This window comes from Sphaeramia orbicularis, chromosome 3 (genome assembly GCF_902148855.1).
Source record: "Sphaeramia orbicularis chromosome 3, fSphaOr1.1, whole genome shotgun sequence".
Taxonomy (NCBI): domain Eukaryota; kingdom Metazoa; phylum Chordata; class Actinopteri; order Kurtiformes; family Apogonidae; genus Sphaeramia; species Sphaeramia orbicularis.
In genome coordinates this window covers 49344508-49365379 of record NC_043959.1, presented here as the reverse complement: position 1 = coordinate 49365379, position 20872 = coordinate 49344508, and the positions used below count along the sequence as shown (strand labels likewise).

Sequence of the window (20872 nt, the reverse complement as noted above, 5' to 3'; positions counted from 1 at the left end):
ATACTGGTATACTTCTCTCAATGTTTAAGCTTTAAACCCCCATGGATATGTGTGGACATGTAAAGACATGAAAGTGTGAAAATAGCAGAACTTGCAGCCATAGAGTGACTCACTGTACTGGCCATCACATGAAGGGTGATATCCTCTGACGAACACTCATAGACTTGATGGTTCTCTCATTATCACAGCAGATTCTTACGAATGTGAAGTCAATTTACTTAAAATCTATAACAGCAACAAATCCACTGAATTATTTGAAAAATGTCTAAGCTAATATTGTTCATACGTCATAGATTGTTGTTCAAGTTCACTTTCTGACTCCAGCTTTATTTTTAGATAATTGTAAAATTCCATTTCGCAATTATCCAAATAATAAAACAAACTACATGGTTAGTCTGAAGTCCAATATTTGCTCTGTACAAACAAATACATTCAGTATATTCAGTTTACAGCTGAGCATACCTACTATATTTATCCAGTTACACAATGCTTGTCTCCCAGAAAAAAATACATTTATCATAATGTACTTTCAAGCTGACATGAAACTTCACCATGTCAAGGAGTGCCCTGCAAAGGAGAAACATTCTTTATCTTTCATTACATGTAATAAGTCAATTGAGCAAAGTGAAACATAACAAAAAAATGTAGTACATGACCAGCCTTAATGTTCAAATATATGAGGATTATTGTTCAAACCTTTTCATCATTGATTATTTAAATGTGTAATACCCTCTTAAAACCCAATGAATAGAAACACTGAAATTCCCACATCTCAAGAGGCGTGCCTAAGAGGTATAGTTGAGTTTTAATTCTTATAATTGATAACTGATAGCTTTGTATTCTTTAAGCTATACATTTTTCTTAATTATTTTATTTTAATTTCTGTATGTCATACATGATCTTGTACATAGGCAGCAGCGCAGCCGTCATGTACTGGATGGGGTGGGGGGAAAGGATGAGAGACTGTGTGTGTGTCAGTCAATGAGCCCCTCCCACCTCCTGTATAAATGCTCCCTGTCTGGTGTGTAGGAACTATTAGCAGAGTGACACAGCTGCCTTACAGAACTACTTGCAAATTCAAGAAATCTGTGGAGTACCCTGTTGTAGCTGATTCTTCAAGAAGAGCTTTCTCATCTCACTGAATCAACAGAGAATTACAGGTATGTGCACTCTGTTTTAAAGAACATACTGCTGTGATTTGCTTTGCTCCCAGCTGATGGCTTTATCCTTGCTTTTTGAGGTCAGAGCACAAGTGTATAGGCAAGGACAGGTTATCTCTGGTTATATAAGCAGTTCAGCGCTTAACATGTGCGTCTGTCAAGGAATTGCCTTCATGGTGTAAAGCATCTGTCAGAAGCGCTGCACCAAAAGACCTTAGTGTGTGTTTATTGCAATTAAACTAGCAGCTGAGGGTGTATTTATTTAGATGACTGAGTTGAACAGCGTTTCACTTTTGTTTGAGTGAGCCTATTTTGGACCCCTCACTGGTAAATGTCCTTCGCATTGTTGGCCAGGGGCCCAAGCCGTGGTTGTTGGTTTACTTAACCCAGCAAAATCTGACCTTAGCTTAACTTTTTAAATAAATGAATGATAAGTGCAAATAACTTGGCTTTTGGACTCTTGTGTAAGAAAGCACCAGTGTGGCACATGTGGGCATACTCATTTAGTGAATTTTACATGTAGAGAGAGACAAAGTCAGAAATCAAAGGAGTTAAATATTAATCTGGAGTATAAATAATAACAAATGTTTTTTTTTTCTGCTGTCCACAGGAGTCAAAATGAAATTCATCTTCCAATCCTTCCTCTATGGCTGTCTGCTGGCGACAGTAGCTCACTGTGTGGAACTTGAAGTGAATCCAGAGTTGAAAAAGAGGTAAGTTTTAAAATACATTCATCATTTCTCACATTATTATGTAGTTACTGTCAAGTTTTTGACCAATCCAGTGAATTAAATGCTTAAGACTAATGGATTTTTCTCTCTTGTCCAGGCTAAGCATATGGCTTGGGAGCAGACTGAGACGGGATCTTAACAGTGTGTCTGTAGAGAAGATAGCAGAGTCTGAGCATCTGGTCAGACCAGAAGATATCAGGGATACCTTGGTGCCACATTCCAGGTAAAAACACACACCACAAAATTTTTGCATTATCCATTAAGAAATAATATCATTTTCTGTCAATATATATTTTACCTGTTATAGATAAAGCAACACAGAATTTAAGCAGAGAACATAAGAATGATCTGAAGCAAATACAAGAATGAACTGCATGGATTTATGACCTATTATCCTTTTTGTTCTCCAGCACTGACATCCATGTCCGAACCAAGAGGTCTAAGGGCTCAGCCACCCAGTCGAGAAGACAAGGTTGTTCTCTGGGCACCTGCACAGTGCATGACCTGGCACACCGCCTGCACCAGCTCAATAACAAGATGAAGATTGGGAGCGCCCCTGTTGACAAGATCAGCCCACAGGGATATGGCCGGAGGCGTCGCTCTCTTCCCGACCGCAGAGTCTCTCTGAGGCTGGACCAGGGCAGGCTGAGGCCCATGTGGAGCAAGATTGGCTCACAAGTCCACAAGCTTGAGGCTCTCCTCAGAAGGACATGAGCAGGACTTTGCAGAAGGAGTTTGGAACCAAAGCGATAGGACTTAGCGTCCTCTCTGCTCTCCTCTAAAATTCTCCAAATGCCTCAGACTCTTGCCAAGTATTCTCCAGCACATTTTCCAGGCATGAGGACTGAGTCAGAGCTAGACTGGCTGCACTGAGTGTCTCTAAAAGCTGAGTCCTGCAGCTCAGTGATGTTGAACATGCAGCTGGCTAAAAGACACTGGATAGCACAGTGTGGAGTAACCTAAGGTGCTGCTCTCTGCTTGGCAGAAGGAAAGGAAGAGTGCTAAAACCTGGCCAAGTGGATCTCCTCTGGCCTAAGGAGGGAACTCTCTTTCTGGGACTAAACACACACTTTTCCTCAAGGCCAGGACTTTGATAAGTGCTATCCTCTGAGGATTACACCACCATGTTCCATCAAACTGTCAGTACTTGTCTGCACTTTTCCATTTGGACTTCAAGTCAAATGAATTATCAGGAAAAAGACATCATCTTCACAATGCCAAATAGGGAGAAGCTACAGAGCTCTGAAGCTCCCAGTCTATATCATGTTTGGACACTGTATAAGGGAAATGCCTTAGATTCTGTGATATATGTGCCAGTCCACAATGGACTGAAATATACTTGAAAATGTTTTATTTTTTTGTACAAACACATGTGCAATCTATATTTGTTTTTTTTATTGCAGGTATATGTATATATGAATCCCTTTATTTAAATATTATATAGAGGTTACATTAAAGTACTTATGCAGATAGAACTATTTTTGTACAGGAAGAAATATATATGGGCATTGTAGCTATTTGTCATTATTCTTTTGCAAACTGTGGTAATAGGATATTGTTTTATAGGTATATTATATATTTGTAAATGTGTTCTATTTTATTTGTGTCAAAGCAATAAACATTGTCATTCAATAAACATTTTGCATACAAAATCTAAAACTTCTCAAGACGTCTTTCCTCTTGGTTCTTGTAAATTGAAAATGGCATTCTATTGTCTGGAGCACACTACTACAGCTAGATGTGGAGCACCTGGTCTCTGTTAAGTGATTACAGGGTCTCATTAGAGCTTCCCCTCCTCTCACTACATTCCCCCAGTTATGACACCCCCCTCTCCTCAAAAAAAAAAAAAAAAAAAAAAAAAAGGGGCAGACAGAGTGCCAGGCACATTCCTGCTTGGTTCAGCTCATATTTGTTGGCTCAGCCCTCACCACAGAGCAGCCTTAAAGCCATCAGAGGAGGCTGAGGCTTTAGCTCCATCTGTATTCAATGGTGAACGGTCGGGACACGAGGAGACCAATGCGGGGGGTTCTGGCAAACATTCCTGCAAGAGCATCGCAAAAAAAGGCTCCAACAATGCAGTGATCATGACCTCCACATTCAAGCAGACCCCTGAGACTGAACAGCACTGAAAGGCTGCAGACCCACTTACTTAACACATTATCACCCACTTCTTTCACCACCTACAAACACCTACACATACCACATTTCTGTTTTCTTTTTCCATTTTTTTTTTTTTGTTTTTGTTTTTTTTTTAACCAAGACCTACCCAACTATTAACATTTTCAATTGCCCAGTTTAGAATTTTAGCAGTGGGTATAAATGCTATAGCCCAAGTCTATTTTATGAACACTAACTAGATATTTATCCTGCTATTATAAACAATTCATCATGAAATCCTACAGGAAATGAAAAATAAGGTCTAGGATAATCTAACAACTGGGAATTAGTACAGATTATTGAATTAAAAGCAATATATACATTTAAAACTCACTGAAAGGAAATGTGCAGATTTTGAAAAGTTTTGATTATGTCTTGAAATAGATGTATGCATGTCATATATGTGATATATATACACATTATACAGAAACAAAGCATGGGTCAGTGCTGTGTTTCTGTGTTCTTTATTGCCATCTAGTGAGACTAGAAGGTCAGAAACTAAAGACTGCGTTTCGGCTATTTTTGGTATGTCAATAATTCAACCACAGATTAATTTAAATTAAGGTTTTCTAATAAAATATACCAAAATATAAAGTATAATATACATTTACATACTGTAACCTAAATCACAGAATAGAGCATGAGCAGCTTTCTCACTATAATAGAAATATCATTTGGACCAAAAATAATTTTACAGCATGAAAAAATAAATAAATAAATACAAACAATATTTTTTAAGCTAAAATGTTATTGTCCTAAATGTTCAATTTACTGTTGTGTTTGCTAGAACCTTCTTTGCACATTCCACGTTTCCTACTTAAAAAAAAAAAAACACGACATTGTAATGGAAGCTGCAATTTAGTGTAGATTAAATCTTTCTTAAATTATGTTTTAATATGTTGTGAATATAAGAAATGGTAAATAACTAATAAATCAGTACATGCACTGGCTACAGGATTTGTAAAAGAAATGAAGCTTAGGAATTCCATACCAGACTAAACGCCATGGGGGGCATAAAAAAAAAAAAAAATAGTGACAAAACTAAAACAATACAAACATGCCATCTAGTGGCTGTTTCAATGACAATGCATTTATATATTTTAAAGGGACTGATTTTTTTATTTATTTATTTATTTATTTATTTTACCAAAACCCATTGATAGAAATACTTGAATTGGTGTAATTACAGCTAAGCAGTCAAAGAGTAGCCTGAATGGATCTATTTCTGGCACTGTCTGAGTAATCTACAACTAATGTATATGTGATGGCGTCCCTCCTCCAGTAAGCCAATCATCTGGTGACACCAGTGACGTGATGATGGCATCAGCACACTGATAACCACAGGTCAACTGCTACTATATAACTGCTTTTCAGAGCTTGTACTAAGCTCTGCTCTTGTGTTTAAACAGTTCTGAAAAGATTAGGGATCCACAACCTAGATAACTGAAATTAGCCCATATACTACAGAATGTCCAAATGATGATATTAATTATATTTCACCTGTGGCAGTGGCTAATGATCTTTGTAATTTTGTTTTTTTTCCAGATGAATATTTCAAAGAGAGCAAAGGAGACAAGATGAGAGGAGGTGAGAGGAAAGCCCGATAACCTGAGCTGAGAGGATTACCATTATAATCTTAACCACTGTCAGGCTAAATCAGGCAGTAGAGGCCCCTTGGTGCTTATTACTATTGTAGTAAATCTGGCTGTTCTGAGGTTGGACTACTATAGGAGTTTTCCATGGGACAGCTAATTCTGTTCTGCTGTAACAGATGTAACAGAGTTAACACAGTTACCTGGATGAACATGATGAAACAGATTAATGATTCATTTCATTATCACTTCATTCATTCATTCATTCATTCATCCATTCATTCATTCATTTTCTGCAACCTTTTATTCCCCTACCAATTTGTTGTGGGTGGGTGGGTGTTGGTGGGGGGGTGGGGAGCTGAGCCTATCCCAGCTAGTTCATGGCATTATCACTTAACATGGCATTATTTTCTCAATGAGTATTTATCAATGGATCATGCAATCTACGTAACAGGAAAAGTAGTGAAAACTGTTCACATTAGTTCAAACAGTAGAAGATAACCCAAAGTATTGGAAACAAACCAGTCAATAGTTTGGACTCACCTTCTCATTTAAATGGCGTAAGATGGACTGCAGATGGCCAACAAGTGCTCAGCATCACTGGGAACTCCTTCAAGAAATTTTGGACAACATTTCAGGTGACTACCTCATGAAGCTCATTGAGAGAATGCCAAGAATATGCAAAGCAGTAATAAAAGCAAAATGTGGCTATTTTGAAGAATCTAAAATATAAAACCTGCTTTGAGTTATGTCACACTTTTTTTTAACTACATAATTCCAGATGTGTTCATTCACAGTTTTGATGCCTTCAGTGAGAATCTACAATGTAAATAGACATGAAAATAAAGAAAAAACAGGTGAGTCCAAACTTTTGACTGGCAGTGTAGTTTCTTTTATCCATTCATTTTCCAAACCACTCATGTAAGTGTTGGAATGACATATGCACCCTGGACATGTACAGATGAACAACCGTTTGCTTTCACACTCACACTTATGGATGATATGGACTTACAAAATAACCTTTGTCTTTGGGCGGTGGGAGAAATATGAAAATATGTAAATATGAAATCAACTGTTCAATAAATAAGTCAGTTAAAGACTTAATTGACTGACGGATACAACTCATATACTGTGGAGTTTTAGTTCCTGTGAAAAATAAAGAAATTTTGCCATGATGTAGTATGAAGTGCAAGTCCAGCTTCACACATTTATTCTTATCCTTGAAATACAAAGTTCTCCAAAGTGAAGTTCCTACGACATTTTCATCCTAAAATGTATTCAGTGTACACCTTAAACCCTCTATTTTACAACCTAATAATTGGTTACAGAATTATTTTTTTTTTAATCTTACCTAAATAGCAAGAGTTTTGAAAAATGGCAGCGTCATGGATGGACGAAGCCAAAAATGTCACGGATGGACAACAAAAGTAGATATAAAATTAAAAAAATTCAACCTTTTTTATTTCGTTTATCAATATCATATACTTTTTTTCTTTGACTTTTTTTTTTAAACAATATTTACAACATACAAATAATATTAGCATTATATTTAAGTGTATTTTGCATAGATATATGCATTTATTAATTTTAAACACTGTGTGTTTAGAATATGACATAAAAAAATACAATAGTCAAATATCATTGTATTTGGAATGAATTTAGTTTATTCATGAGAGTTTATAAAATGAACCCAGAATTATGGCAAAAAAAAAAAAAAACTGTCACTTTCCAAACATTCACACTCATAAAACTCCTCACATTTTTTTCCCACAAATTTTTTCTCATTTCAAAATACATTTTCCTGAAAACATAATTTATTACCTACCCAAAAATATAAGTTTGGTGTAGATTATTGTAATAAAAAATTTATGACCAGATGTTAACCTTCCCTTGACTTTGCCCTGCAGCTGAAGAGAAATTAGTCAGCAAGAGAACATTTTTAACCAGGGAAACAAATATTTTTATATTAAATGTAAATACATTCTGCTCATGGCATATCTTTGCACAGCTGCAATGGACTGAAACAACCACAAGAGGACATGAACAGTCTGTGAAAATGAAAACAGAAAACGGGAATAATAATATTTTGAACATAGATGCCTTCTGAACATACTGTGTCCCCTTTATTTATCACCACTCAAACACTGTCTGAGTATCAAGTAACTCTATGCTGACTGCACTCAGCATTTACTCCTCCTTTGTCCCAGTGCTAATGTGTGGCAGTGAAGGAGTTAAGGATGCTGTGATGTGCACTGCAGGCTGGTGGGTGAGATATCATATCCTCTAGCCACAACAAAAGCACAGCATGACTTAGATGTTTCTGTAAAGGAACTTCTGCACAGTTCATACACACTCAAGACAGACAGCACAGCCCGAAGAGGTGAGTTAGCATGGCATGTGATGGCCACGTCATATCTGCATGACAAGACCAGTACGTTGTACTCTGGTACTGTTATCATGTGGGCTAAAGACTTTGGTGTGCATTCAAGTGCATCTTTGCTTTAGCCTATTCATCAGTGCAATAACTAATCTCAGATCTCCAGTTAGTGGAAATATAGCTAAGAACTGCAGAATAGCTCTATGTTGGTGCATTGATGACTTGCTTTTGTCTTTACTCTCCTTCAGACCCAGGTCACTGAGAAAGATGAGAAGAGGAGACACGCCTCTTTTAAAGCAGATGTCAAGTCCTTGCTTGGGAAAGAGTGAGCCCCTTTTCCTCCCTCATTCTCCCACTATCTCTCTCTGTAATGTGCTAGTGGCTTTCTCCAGTGCTGCTGTCCTCCCCCTCAGATATGACTTTGACAAAGAGCTAACATGAGGTCTGTGCCAAGAGCAGGGAAGTGTTTGACTCCAAAAAGGACATGATAAAAAAAAGTAGACGATGAGTTTGAGATATATCTGAGTGGTCTGGTCCAGTAATGGCCTCAGGAAACCTCCTATGGGATTCACACAGCCACTGGAATATGATGAATGACAGTACTTATTCTGCAAAGCAAGTGTGGGGATTTTCCACACATGCAGCACATTTAAGCAGCCTTCCAAACATGAGAGTGTACACACCCACATTAGTCAGTGTGGACTGGGCACCATAAGGACACTCCCCACATTAATGCCTTCTGCAGAGCAGGATCATTATACTATCTCCAATACTGATCTCATGTTTCCTAAACCTTGTTTTCTGCACCTCAAGTTTTAAAGAAGAGTAAATAGGTGGAGGACACATTATCATTATAAGATGAAATTGAATTATAAGATTTTCTAATTTAGAATTAATTTAATTAATCTAATTTAGTTAATTGATTAATCTACAGTGGTTAGAGTCTGTCTTGTCCAGCATTCAGAGCTTAATTCTTCTCATCTAGAGCAAGTTGCAACCTGTTTATTAACCTGTTATGATACAGTAAATGTTTCCTTTATGCTGACAGATGTCCACTATTTAAACAATTAAATATAAGACTTTTTTAAGGTTAGGATTGTGTAGAGGTTAGCGTATGGGATAGTTTAAGGCATATCATGATTGTGGTTAAACGCAACAGTTGTAAGTCAATATAATGTCCCACAAACACAAGAAAACACAGCATATGTGTGTGTGTTTGTCTCTGGGGAGCAGACAGACCACAATAGGGGAGCAATACTGAGCCCTCTCTTTGTGGACAGCCAGTTTTGACATATTCTCCGGATTAGTGACTCTGTCAACATGATACCACTGGGTCCTTAAAATAGAGGGACATGGGCAGTCAGGAAAACAAAACTGTATTTGTGTACTACCATGGACAAGATAAAGTGGGTCTGACACAGATACATGGAGACCATGTTCTACTGCACCTCTGACTCTGAGAAGACAACTCCAACAGATATGGCTTTTACTGACACAGAAGGTAAGAAAGAACATATAATAGATATAGGAATGATAAGATAAGAGGAAACTAGGTGCAGGGCTAAATAATATCACAGTTGCAGAAAAGATTTTCTTCTGTATCATGGTATCAAAACCTCTCCTATTTACACTGTCTAAAGAGCATATTTTCAAACAGCAGACTTTTGCAGCATGTGGTGATTAGTAGCCTCATATATAAACTGCAAAGACTTCTCTACATGTTGTAAATATCTAAGTTTTCCAAAACATTAATTCATTAAAAATAATTCTTAAATACACTAAAAGTTAACTTTTGTATGGCTTTGAAATCTTGGCCCTAGTTTTCATGCCAACTGGCAAGAATAAATGAATCATTAACTACCAAAAGTTATTTATGCTTAGATTTTAAATACAAAATGTTAAAAAAATAGAGGTTAGTCCACAACAATAAGAATGAATTAACACATTTAACACAGCCTCCTACTCGTTTGCTACAGCACTTTTTAACCCTTTGAGGATAGTGAAAAACACCATCCCAGAATGTAAAGATATTTATTTTCACTGTAATGTTTGCCTTTACAGTCATTTTGCAGCCTCGGCTGTATATTCACACTTATTTCTGACATTTCATATCTGCAAGTTATTTCTGGTTCATGTTCTGATAATATGATTAAATAATGTAGGCTATACTTTAATGCTAACTAACATGTTTTTAATGTTATATCCTATCTGCTTTGATTGAATGTCTGCTGTGGAATGGTTGTGATGGGTAGTTGTCCTGAGTCATTTAGTGTAAATTTGGAATAAAAGGAAATACATATATAATCTATATTTCATTTAGAGGTGTTTGAAGTGATGGTTAATAATTTATAAAGCCATTATCTCCAGATCAATACAACTTTAGGAGCCGCAGAGCTACTCAGCAGCAATGGTGCACACGTCTGTTATCAGGATAGTGTTTTGTGTTCACAGTGATAAACTTCCTGGAAGCACCCTGGCAGGGCAGAACGTACAGGCTCATGGCAGATGAGAAACAGTTTCTCTACTTGTTGCTTCAACACTCCAATGATCAAAAATTATAACCTGTCACTAAAGGTATCAAGGCTCTGTCATTTCACCTGGGTTATCATCAGATAGATCTTATTTTGTCATGGTCTTAGCCTGGGTGAACAAATGGGATGGAGTAATGCAGATTCAGATAACTACTGCTATGATCTCTCAGTAAAATTCATGTCTCCTCAAGGTTAGAAAAATAAAATTAAAATTAAAAATTAAAGGGAAATTAAACCAAGTGAACCTACCGGGGCAGTCTTCAATGTCATATATAGTCTATCTGACATCGACAGAAGTATTGTACAGTCTGATGTTAGTAGAGGTGTATAATATATTATCTCTGATCCAGCTGTTTCCACCAGTTTGTCTAGCTGTCTTGTGTCCTTTTGTGTTATATACTGCCTGCCCAGTGGACCGCAGCACAAAACAGCACACCTGCCACCACTGACTAGAAAACCATCTGCAGCATCTTGATGTAGGTAGCCAAGGACACAAGCTCTCTTACATAGTATATACATATGTTTTAAGAGATAAAACATGATTATAGCAATATTAGAAATGGAATGACTCTTAAGTAACGTTGCACAAGTGTTTCTCTTAAATTCTTGGTAAATCTAAGTAGAGGGTTCTGACACAACTTCACCTACTTTCAAGTTACATGGAGAAAGAGGTCAAGAACCCCAGCAGCACTTATCACATAAAAGAAGTTTACTCATCTATAAATTTAGACCAACACCTTTCAGCTTATGGTCTTTATCAGGGTCTCAACCAATCCCAGAAATGGTAGTTTAATTGCATATTTTAACCCATAAAGACCCAAATAGCGAATGGCGACCAAACTTATCTATTGATCTAAAATATTATAATAACGATGAACCATTTATCCTATCAATACATGTAAATAATTGGTGTAAAATGCAGTTTGTCATCTTTTCATGGTCATCTGATATAACCCATTTGGACGTTCAGAAACTCTGTAGTGAATGCGTAAACACCGTCATCTGCAACACTGATGTACCAGTAAAACCCATGGCGTTTGACAAAAGACAGTAGATGGAGACACTTGTTTTTATGTTCAGTTATTGATATCTTTGCTGGAAAAGTCACTTTTTCTTCTGTTTTTTCTGTTTCTGATATAGGGTCAAAACACGGTATTCAAAATCTCTGATGGAACATTTTAAAGACAATTTGAGAGATTAGTGTTGCTAAATGACCCACATTTTTACTTTTAAATTAATTTCTGCTTTAGTTGAACCATCAGGGATTATCCAAAACAAGGTGCTACTTTATGTTGAAATAAATGTTGGAATGGCAATCAATTAAAGCTCTCTCTCTCACAGGACACTACTGTGTTTTGACCGTATAATAACCCTCAACTTTAATCTAAGCTTCCATAAACATCTACATGATCAGTAAATTAAATACAAGAAAATAGAGGGTTTTCATTGAAAAACCACAAAATACAGAGGATAGTATTGTAATAAATGGTAATAAATAATTTAAGAAAGGTGAAATCTAGAGAAAAAAATATTTGGGAAGTGCCACAAAAGTAACCCTGGGTCTTTATGGGATTAGTACATTTTGTCTTTAAAGAAGATTAAATAAATAAATAAATAAATAAATAAATAATGATTATAGACTAGTGTTATCAACAATGTTTGTTCCGTTTGAAGTAATCCTGAAAACTGTAGAAAATAATGCATTTGAGCCCATGACCATGTTACACATGACCAAGTGGTAATACTTTCAGCAGGTATGCACCCAGCCCTCATACAAGCCGTTTGTTTACAAAATAACACAAACTGGTCAGAGCAGGAGCAATCTTTATTCATTCAGACGACAGCCAGTTCTTTTTCTATCCGATCATCAGGCTACATCTTCCTGTCACAAGTCATTTTACTGTAGCTTCTTTCTTACAGATATGCCTCGTCAGTTCCCAAAGGTAACACTGAGTGAGGCGGAGGAGGAGACACAGCTGCTTGCAGAGAGAGTCTATGCATCAGCGCTGAAAGAAGAAGACAATAAGGATGCCTTATCTATGTTCACTGTGCCTGAGGATTGCCCGATTGGTCTGCAGCAAGCCAAAGATTATGAACTTCTCAAGGAGCTGGCAGAACAGCAGTCTGAAGAGAGTACCAAAAGGTAGAATGATCTGGTTGTGGATTTGCCTCCACATCACAGTAGATGTTATCGTAACTCACATAAATTGATTATGTTTCAAGATAAGCTAATAAGTTTGGTAAAGTCATAGCTTTGTCACAATGCTCATGTTGTGTTCTTCAATTTGCAGAAGGAAAAGCTTGAAGATGATTCGTTCCCAGTCTATGTCTTTACAAATCCCAGTGGCTACAGAATTAAATTGCTCAGTCGCAGTTACACCATTCTTGTCTCCAAGCTCCACCTGCTCATCGCTTCCAGAACACTGCCCTGATTATCAGAGAGTCACTATAAGTGGGGATTACTGTGCTGGAGTAAGTACTGTGAAGAGGATTAATTACTGGTGTGCATCAGGTTGCAAAAGTAAGAGATGTCAACAGACTAGAGTGTCAAGGTTATGAGGTTATATCTGGAGGAGGCATTATTACCTAGAGCTGAATGTACTGTGTGCTCAGTTCATATGTGTTATAGTTCCAATGTAAACAAGGTCCAGACCAAATTGAAATACATGGCCTTGAAAAGGTCATACTTAGGATATATTTATATGTCCCTCTCATGTTCCCTGCAGATCACAGTTGAAGACTACGAACAGGCAGCCAAGAGTCTATTCAAGGCCCTGCTTATTCGTGAGAAATACTCTAAACTAGCCTATCACAGATTCTGCAGAACCACAGCACAGTTCCTCCGCAACGCTGAGAATATGAGATGGAGTGAAGATGATGAAGTTCTACCAGGTCGGATGTGTACTTTCTGTATAACTTTAAAAAAAGAAAAAAACAATTCTCTTTATATTACAATAACACCTTTGTGGCCCTCAGATATCTGCCCGTGTCCGACAGATGGAGAGGATCCCTACAGAATGGAAAACATCCCAGAAAACCTCAACTATGAACTGAGGATGAAAGATGGAATAGTACATGTATATGATAATGCCGAGACACTGAGAGCAAACAAACCCCATGACCTTCCATATCCAGACTTGGAAACTTTTGCCATTGACCTCAGTCATGTGCTGGCAATGATTGCAGATGGTCCCACGTAAGCTGCAAAAGCAAAAATCTAATACTCATATACAGAGTGTGAAATTGGTTTATTCCACCTGTGTTATACTGTACAAATAAAGTCAGTTCTGGTCTTATTTTCAGGAAGACATATTGTCACAGACGTCTAAACTTCTTGTGCTCCAAGTTCTACCTCCATGAGATGCTAAATGAAATGGCTGAGCTAAAGGAACTGAAAAGTGTGCCTCACAGAGACTTCTATAACGTTAGGAAGGTAAGCATTCTGTTGGAAATGATATATCACTCCATGCCTCTTTGAACATCTCAGTGCCTGCTGATACTTGTGAAATAGATAAAAATAAATGACAAAACCTATTGATATTTTCTTCTCTTAGGTGGACACACATATTCATGCTGCTGCCTGCATGTCTCAGAAGCACCTGCTGACCTTCATTCAGAAAACATATGAGACGGACGCAGATCGTGTGGTGTTGGAAAAAGCTGGACAAAAGATGACTCTCCAGCAGGTTTTTCACAGCCTTAATAAAGACCCCTATGATCTCACTGTGGACTCTCTGGATGTACATGCTGTAAGAAAAAGAAGGAAATGTTTGTTCATTAGCATTATGAGTTGATTTTTTTGAGTTATGTCAAAATGAGGGTAAATTAGAAAAGATTGTGGCATATAATAAGATGATTATTGTCAGTTAAAGTTTCTGTATCCATTTATGGTGGACCATGTGGACTCACAATGACATGCTTTGCCTTTATAAACCCAACAGGGGAGACAAACCTTCCACCGCTTTGATAAGTTCAACTCAAAGTATAATCCAGTGGGAGCCAGCGAACTGAGAGAAATCTTCCTCAAAACAGACAACCTGATTGATGGAGAGTATTTTGCTCGCATAATAAAGGTATGTTCTCATCTATATGTCAGCTTTCATTTCAGAAATAATGCAGAGACAGCTTGCCAATTCTCTTTTTATCACATTTTAAAGGAAGTGGCCCATGATCTAGAGGAAAGTAAGTACCAGCACGCAGAGCCACGGCTGTCCATCTATGGACGCTCTCCAGACGAGTGGGACAGCCTGTCCAAGTGGTTTATCCAACACAAAGTGCACTCACCAAACATGAGGTGGATCATTCAAGTGCCCAGGATATAGTGAGTGCAGGACTATGTTGAATTTATAGCTAATTTAAAAAAAAAACATAAAAAAAAAACACTCTGTGATGCATAGAACTAAATTTAAAAAAAATGTTTATGTGTTGCAGTGATATTTTCAAGTCAAGGAAGCTGGTCCCAAATTTTGCCAAGATGTTGGAGAATGTATTTCTACCTCTCTTTGAGGCTACTGTTAATCCACAGGATCACAAAGAGCTTCATGTTTTCCTCAAATATGTATGTATTTAACACATTTTAATGTATTACACTATTGCTCAATTACAAAGTTGTGTCACGTGTAAATAATTCCCTAAACTAGTGCATTAATCTCCATCCAGTATAAAAAATTTTTATGTGCATACATTTTTGCAGGGAGTAGTTACTTTATTTACTGAAAAATATATATAATTTAAAGGGAATAAATATCATTTTATGTAAAGTTAACTGTAAATGCTTGAATCCATCTCCTACTGCATCTATGTTAAATTCTCACAGTAATTAGCAACATGTCTTTTCCTATCAGGTTTCTGGCTTTGACAGTGTAGATGACGAGTCCAAACACAGTGATCACATGTTCTCCTTCAGGAGCCCAAAGCCAGAGCAGTGGACTGGAGATAACAACCCACCCTACAGCTACTACCTCTTCCATATGTATGCAAACATCATGGTCCTCAACAACCTCAGAAAGTAAGAATGAGTGTTGTCTGTTGTTACTGTGAGGCTGATGAAGGCATGTCAGGTGTACGCTATAGTTCAGGGAACATCATGGTTTATACTCAGCAGAAGTGATAAATTTACAGAAAAAGAAAAATATTAGGAACTGCTGAACTGTATAATCATACAGTACAGTTGATATCTAGACACTTGCCAGAGTGAAAGGAGATACACACTATGATACTTTTCACCTTGGTGTTCACACCCTCCCTTTGTGTCCATTAGAGAGCGTGGCCTGAGCACCTTCCAGTTCCGTCCTCACTGTGGAGAAGCAGGATCAATCACTCATTTGGTTTCTGCTTTTCTGACAGCTGACAACATCTCACATGGACTCAACTTGAAAAAGGTATGTGAGAGCTGTAGGTAAGAGTGCAGACACTGATACTCTGGTAGATAAACAGAAGAAGAAGAAGAAGAAGAAGAAGAAGAAGAAGAAGAAGAAGAAGAAGAAGAAGAAGAAGAAGAAGAAGAAGAAGAAGAAGAAGAAGAAGAAGAAGAAGAAGAAGAAGAAGAAGAAGAAGAAGAAGAAGAAGAAGAAGAAGAATCTTTTTGTTAGTATATATTGCACATGTAGACACTGAAACAGACCCTTTGCTTTTAACCCATCAGTAGCTGAACATGTAGGAACACACACTGCAGACTAGGAGAGTGGAATGCCATAACAGGTGCCTGGGGGTGGTGATGGGGGTGCTTGCTCAAGAGCACATCAGCCAACATTTTTTATAGAACTGGTCTATAGTCATCCAGATCACAGTGTTGAAACTAAACTAAAACACTGTGAGGCAGTAAAAGGTTTATTGTCTTGTCTTTTAAGGCTGTATCACATGGAAAATTCAAGTGACTCTGGAAAAACCTTTGAAAGGAGCATCTGGTTTGGATTGATTATGTGTTTTTAAAGTAGGCTCTGCAGTAAACACAGATGACAATGACGAAACTGAATCACAAATTCTGCACCTATAGGATACAAACAACCAAAAATATTATGTTTTCTAAGTGTGTCTCTTTTAACTGTTTGTGTTGCAGAGTCCTGTGCTGCAGTACTTGTACTACCTGGCTCAGGTCCCTATTGCAATGTCTCCACTCAGCAACAACAGCCTGTTCCTGGAGTATTCCAAAAACCCTCTGAGGGAATTTCTGCACAAGGGCCTATGTGTGTCCCTGTCCACGGATGATCCCATGCAGTTTCACTACACCAAGGTAAACAGAAACATGGAACAGCGTTTTGCACGTGGTCTGAACTAGGTCAAGATTCATCCTTAAGACACAATTACAGTGTAGTTTGTATACCTTTAATTATCCACTGTTTATGTGTCCTGATTTTAGGAACCATTAATGGAGGAGTATGCTATAGCGGCTCAGCTGTGGAAGCTCAGCACTTGTGATGTGTGTGAAATAGCCAGGAACAGTGTCCTGCAAAGTGGTCTTTCACATCAGGTGACACTATTAGTCCTAACTCTTTATTCACCATATTTGAGATTAGACAGAACTTTACTTTAAACAAATCAATCAGTGTTTAAAATCAATTGCACAGGTTTGTAGATATATGTGTGGGTGAGTGTGTGTGTGTGTGTGTGTGTGTGTGCGCGCATGTGTGTGTGCATGTGTGTGCGTGTGCGTGTGTGTGCGTGTGTATATGTATGTGCATTAGTGCATGCATATGCACATGGCATGCATACATGAGTATATATATACGTAAATTTGAATGTATGTAAGGTATATATTGTATGGTTATGTGTATGTATTCAAATGTAAGTATGTATGTATATATGCATGCACAGGTAATTTTGATTATTATTATTATCATGTTTATGCAGCATATATTTTATCTTATTTATCTACTTTTAATTATACGTATGTGTATGTGCATGTAGGCATATATATGTATGTAGGTATGTGTATGTCTATATATCTATATATTGAGTTATTTATTTATTTAAATATTTTCTTTCTTTGTTTATTTAGGTATTAATTAATTTATTGAATTAATTATTTTTATTTTATTTTATCTCTCCCCAAGGGTAGGGAATGGGTGGGAGGATGGGTATGTTAGGATGGGTATTTTTATTTATTATGTAAAAAATAAAGTAAACAGATATGAAAAAAAGAGAAACTTTATTGAACTTCAAACCTCCATTAATGTTTGACACCATTGTACAAACTATTTATAATGTCCATTCACACTATGACTATTTTTATTTTTCATTTACAGGAAAAAAAGCACTTCTTAGGTGTGAACTATCCTAAAGATGGACCTGGGGGCAATGACATCCGTCGGACTAACGTGGCCCAGATCCGCATGGCCTACAGACACGAGACGCTGTGTAATGAACTGAGCTTCATAGTCGATGCAGTGAAATCTGAAACAATGGCATCCTAGTTTGAGCAAAATGGACACGTTAGACAAAAAAGAAGCATGCAGAACTCTAAGTAATCAGTATTTACTTACATTGTACATCAAAAACTTCAAGTGACTGGAAACACATTGTAAAAACTACTTTGTATAAACAGTTGTAGCTGACAGTCCATTTTCTAACAGTGTATGTCATTTTTGAGTTTTTAAAGTAAGTACATATACTGGACACTTTCAGGTTGAAAAGATTTGCACAGTGTGAGCTCAGGTAACTGAGATGAATGATGTCTTGAACATTTTCATGTGTTTGCTTTTACATGTTTTAGGGAGTTTTCCGTATTTTATCTATACATAAATCAGTTTTATGAAGCTTTGGAAAATACTCAAACATGAAATCATTTATGCTTAAAAAATTGAACTATTATTACAAGATATATTACAAGTCTTCCGCATGATTGTATTGTAAACATTGCCATCTAGTGGCTAAACTGTTGGCATGTAGCATTAAATTCTAACACAATTACAGCATGTAACAGTATCACATGACTTAAAATAAGTATAAACTGTTCAAGAATAATAACTTTACATCCATAATATTACATTACTTTCACACAGGTCAAGGAATACATCTTAACTCTCAAATGGATAATTACTTTTTAAAAAATATACCTAATAATGTACAAAAATGCTTTAACTTGTGTTTTTATCCACTTCTATCCTTTCCTCTTCTGAAGCAGCTTTTTTTGGTTCTTGTGTTTTCGTCACACATATCCACTCTTCTGTCTCGATGTACTCCTGCTGTTTCTTATCAGAGCACTTTCGTTTCCTTCTAATAAAGAGAATAAAGTTACTTGTTTCAATCAGCTCTTCTTTTTGGTGCATATATATGAATATGTTTCTTAAAGTATCACTTAAATAACTCACCGTCTTATGTATGCGAAGATGACAACTGCAATAAGGAGGACGGCCAGGGCTGAAGTGATGAGCACAGCCTTTTCTGAAACAAGCAGAGGCATTAGTCATAAAACAACAAATACAATTTTCATTCCAGCGCATGCCTTAGATGTATTTTGTATGATTTTCATTGTGAACTCATTTCTCATACTTCCACTGGAGCCTTGAGCACTGCCAACAATCAGGGCCTTTTCTGCTTCACTGTCCATGTTTATTAAAATAAATGATGGCAGGGTGGGAGTGGAAGAGCGAGAAGTAGGAGCTGGCTCAGAGGGGAGTTGAGTTGCATCCTCTATTTGTGCCACCATATCTGAAACATCAAACATAAAACAATTGCCACAAGAAACTGAGAATGTGGCACATCACAAAATATACATCACTTCAACAAATGCCTGAAGATATAAACATCACTGTTTTTTTTGTGTGTGTGCTGAGTGTCTCTAAAATTATAACTTTTTCACAACTTGAATACAGCCTGTTAATAACTGAAATAAAAAAAAAGAAAGAAAGAAATTAATTAATTAAATAATAATAATAATAATAATAATAATAATAATAATAATAATAATAATAAAATGATGATAACAGTAATAATAATAATAACAACAAGCTCACACATATTGTATCTTATTTTGGCATCAGTCCAGCTGTTGTCATCATGTCTATGCGTGTGCTGATGTCAGTATATCACGTGCCTCTATATATGTGCCTATATAAGTGTCTATATAAGTTTGAAGTAAATTAAAACAAAATTGATGTTTTTATAGGCATTTGAAATTTTGCCCATTAGAAGTAAATGGGAGAAAAAAAAAATATTTCAAAAAATCATAAAAAATTTGAAATTTGACCTATTTTTACCAAAATGTAACCATGTTTATTCTGGGTCACTGGCATTCTATAAACCCAATATGGCATCAATTCAATCCACAGTATTGCTGCTACAGACATTTGAAATTTCGCCCATTATAAGTAAATGGAGAAAAAAAGATTACAAAAATTCATAACAAATTTGAACTTTGACCTACTGTTCCCAAAATGTAATGAGATCTATTCTGGGTTACTGGCAATCTATAAACCCAATTTGGTATGAATTCAACCAATACTTTTGCTGCTAGAGTATTAACAAACAAAGAAAAAAAGAAACAAACAAATCGAACCAAAAACAACACCCCTTGCCTCCCCCTCGGGGGACGGGGTAATAAAGAGGAATCTATAAAAGAGAACCTGTATTCCATTAGAAATTGATGCTTAAACACTTTGCATAACCTCTTCAGAGTGACATTCTCTTCTAATATGGACGAAAATACGGTTACATTGCAATATGAACACACTTACCTGATTCATTGAAGCAAAACACATCAAATCTGCGTGTAACAGAGGCTCGCCATGTCACCAGTCCAGTCTGGTTCTGACCACAGGTGCTTTGTGGCTTCACACGGGGAATGACTGCCAAATGTTCATCAGTCCATCCAAATCTAAAACACAATTTAACAGAAATATAATATCTCCTATTTATTGAGAAAACTGAGCCAAATAGTTGAAATCTCACCTGCATGTTTCTAGACCTCTAGTAAGAGCCTCTTGTACTTGATCTTTGGAGGCGATGACGACACCAAGAGATGAGCAGAGGGTCCGAGCTTCAGAGGCGTTAAAAGCATACTGAACCTGGTTCTGTTTATTCATGTAACTAGCCTGAAATACTCCAGCTATACTGTGGTGCAGGGCTGGGAAAACTGAAGATGTCATATGAGACATGTTAGGTTTACTGACACATTTTTAGATGACAAGTATTCATTTATAGAATAGCTGGAAGGACTTACCTCTGATGTTGCTTGTGTCAATATTTTGTTCGGAGATGCCCAGAGTAACAGACAGCACTGAACAGATGAAAACCCTGATCACACTCATGACTGGTCTAAGTGGATACAGATGAATGAATGCAGGCGGTGACAAGTGCAGCACGGTTTATGCATCTGCAAGCCAAA

At 36.9% G+C, this 20872-nt stretch overlaps 3 protein-coding genes across 4 annotated transcripts; 2 read left to right on the top strand and 1 right to left on the bottom strand.

Annotated features, from left to right (window-relative positions):
• The first annotated feature begins 1022 nt into the window (after positions 1 to 1022).
• Positions 1023 to 3550, top strand: adma (adrenomedullin a). Its single transcript, XM_030131152.1, has 4 exons — positions 1023 to 1160; positions 1771 to 1873; positions 1989 to 2114; positions 2302 to 3550. The coding sequence occupies exons 2-4, from the start codon at positions 1779 to 1781 to the stop codon at positions 2603 to 2605; spliced, it is 525 nt and encodes a 174-aa protein (XP_029987012.1). The 5' UTR covers positions 1023 to 1160; positions 1771 to 1778; the 3' UTR covers positions 2606 to 3550.
• Positions 3551 to 9374: 5824 nt separating this feature from the next.
• Positions 9375 to 17977, top strand: ampd3a (adenosine monophosphate deaminase 3a). The gene is made up of 15 exons (XM_030131055.1): positions 9375 to 9518; positions 12469 to 12691; positions 12840 to 13020; positions 13275 to 13440; positions 13525 to 13744; positions 13852 to 13981; positions 14103 to 14297; positions 14490 to 14621; positions 14706 to 14869; positions 14980 to 15106; positions 15393 to 15556; positions 15809 to 15929; positions 16607 to 16780; positions 16907 to 17017; positions 17793 to 17977. Exons 1-15 carry the CDS (start codon positions 9443 to 9445, stop codon positions 17958 to 17960), a joined length of 2352 nt encoding a protein of 783 aa, XP_029986915.1. The 5' UTR covers positions 9375 to 9442; the 3' UTR covers positions 17961 to 17977.
• Positions 17978 to 18244: 267 nt separating this feature from the next.
• lyve1a (lymphatic vessel endothelial hyaluronic receptor 1a) lies at positions 18245 to 20872 on the bottom strand. 2 transcript variants are annotated; one of them, XM_030131056.1, is made up of 6 exons: positions 20708 to 20872; positions 20437 to 20620; positions 20223 to 20362; positions 19039 to 19197; positions 18858 to 18930; positions 18245 to 18762 (listed from the first exon to the last, which is right to left on the bottom strand). In XM_030131056.1, exons 1-6 carry the CDS (start codon positions 20793 to 20795, stop codon positions 18624 to 18626), a joined length of 783 nt encoding a protein of 260 aa, XP_029986916.1. In that variant the 5' UTR covers positions 20796 to 20872; the 3' UTR covers positions 18245 to 18623. The 2 variants fall into 2 exon arrangements, with proteins under 2 accessions (XP_029986916.1, XP_029986917.1); XM_030131057.1 differs by having other exon boundaries at positions 18245 to 18759.

What these genes read in the sequence shown, in the direction of transcription:
- ampd3a (XM_030131055.1), top strand. Translation starts at nt 9,443, where the DNA reads ATGGAGACCATGTTCTACTGCACCTCTGACTCTGAGAAGACAACTCCA. An exon ending in ATTTTGCTCGCATAATAAAG is followed by an intron (nt 14,622 to 14,705) that starts GTATGTTCTCAT and finishes CACATTTTAAAG; the next exon opens with GAAGTGGCCCATGATCTAGA. An exon ending in TTCATGTTTTCCTCAAATAT is followed by an intron (nt 15,107 to 15,392) that starts GTATGTATTTAA and finishes TTTTCCTATCAG; the next exon opens with GTTTCTGGCTTTGACAGTGT.
- adma (XM_030131152.1), top strand. Translation starts at nt 1,779, where the DNA reads ATGAAATTCATCTTCCAATCCTTCCTCTATGGCTGTCTGCTGGCGACA. An exon ending in AATCCAGAGTTGAAAAAGAG is followed by an intron (nt 1,874 to 1,988) that starts GTAAGTTTTAAA and finishes TCTCTTGTCCAG; the next exon opens with GCTAAGCATATGGCTTGGGA. An exon ending in ACCTTGGTGCCACATTCCAG is followed by an intron (nt 2,115 to 2,301) that starts GTAAAAACACAC and finishes TTTGTTCTCCAG; the next exon opens with CACTGACATCCATGTCCGAA.
- lyve1a (XM_030131056.1), bottom strand. Translation starts at nt 20,795, where the DNA reads ATGAGTGTGATCAGGGTTTTCATCTGTTCAGTGCTGTCTGTTACTCTG. An exon ending in TGACACAAGCAACATCAGAG is followed by an intron (nt 20,621 to 20,707) that starts GTAAGTCCTTCC and finishes TGACATCTTCAG; the next exon opens with TTTTCCCAGCCCTGCACCAC. An exon ending in ATCTTCGCATACATAAGACG is followed by an intron (nt 18,763 to 18,857) that starts GTGAGTTATTTA and finishes TCTCTTTATTAG; the next exon opens with AAGGAAACGAAAGTGCTCTG.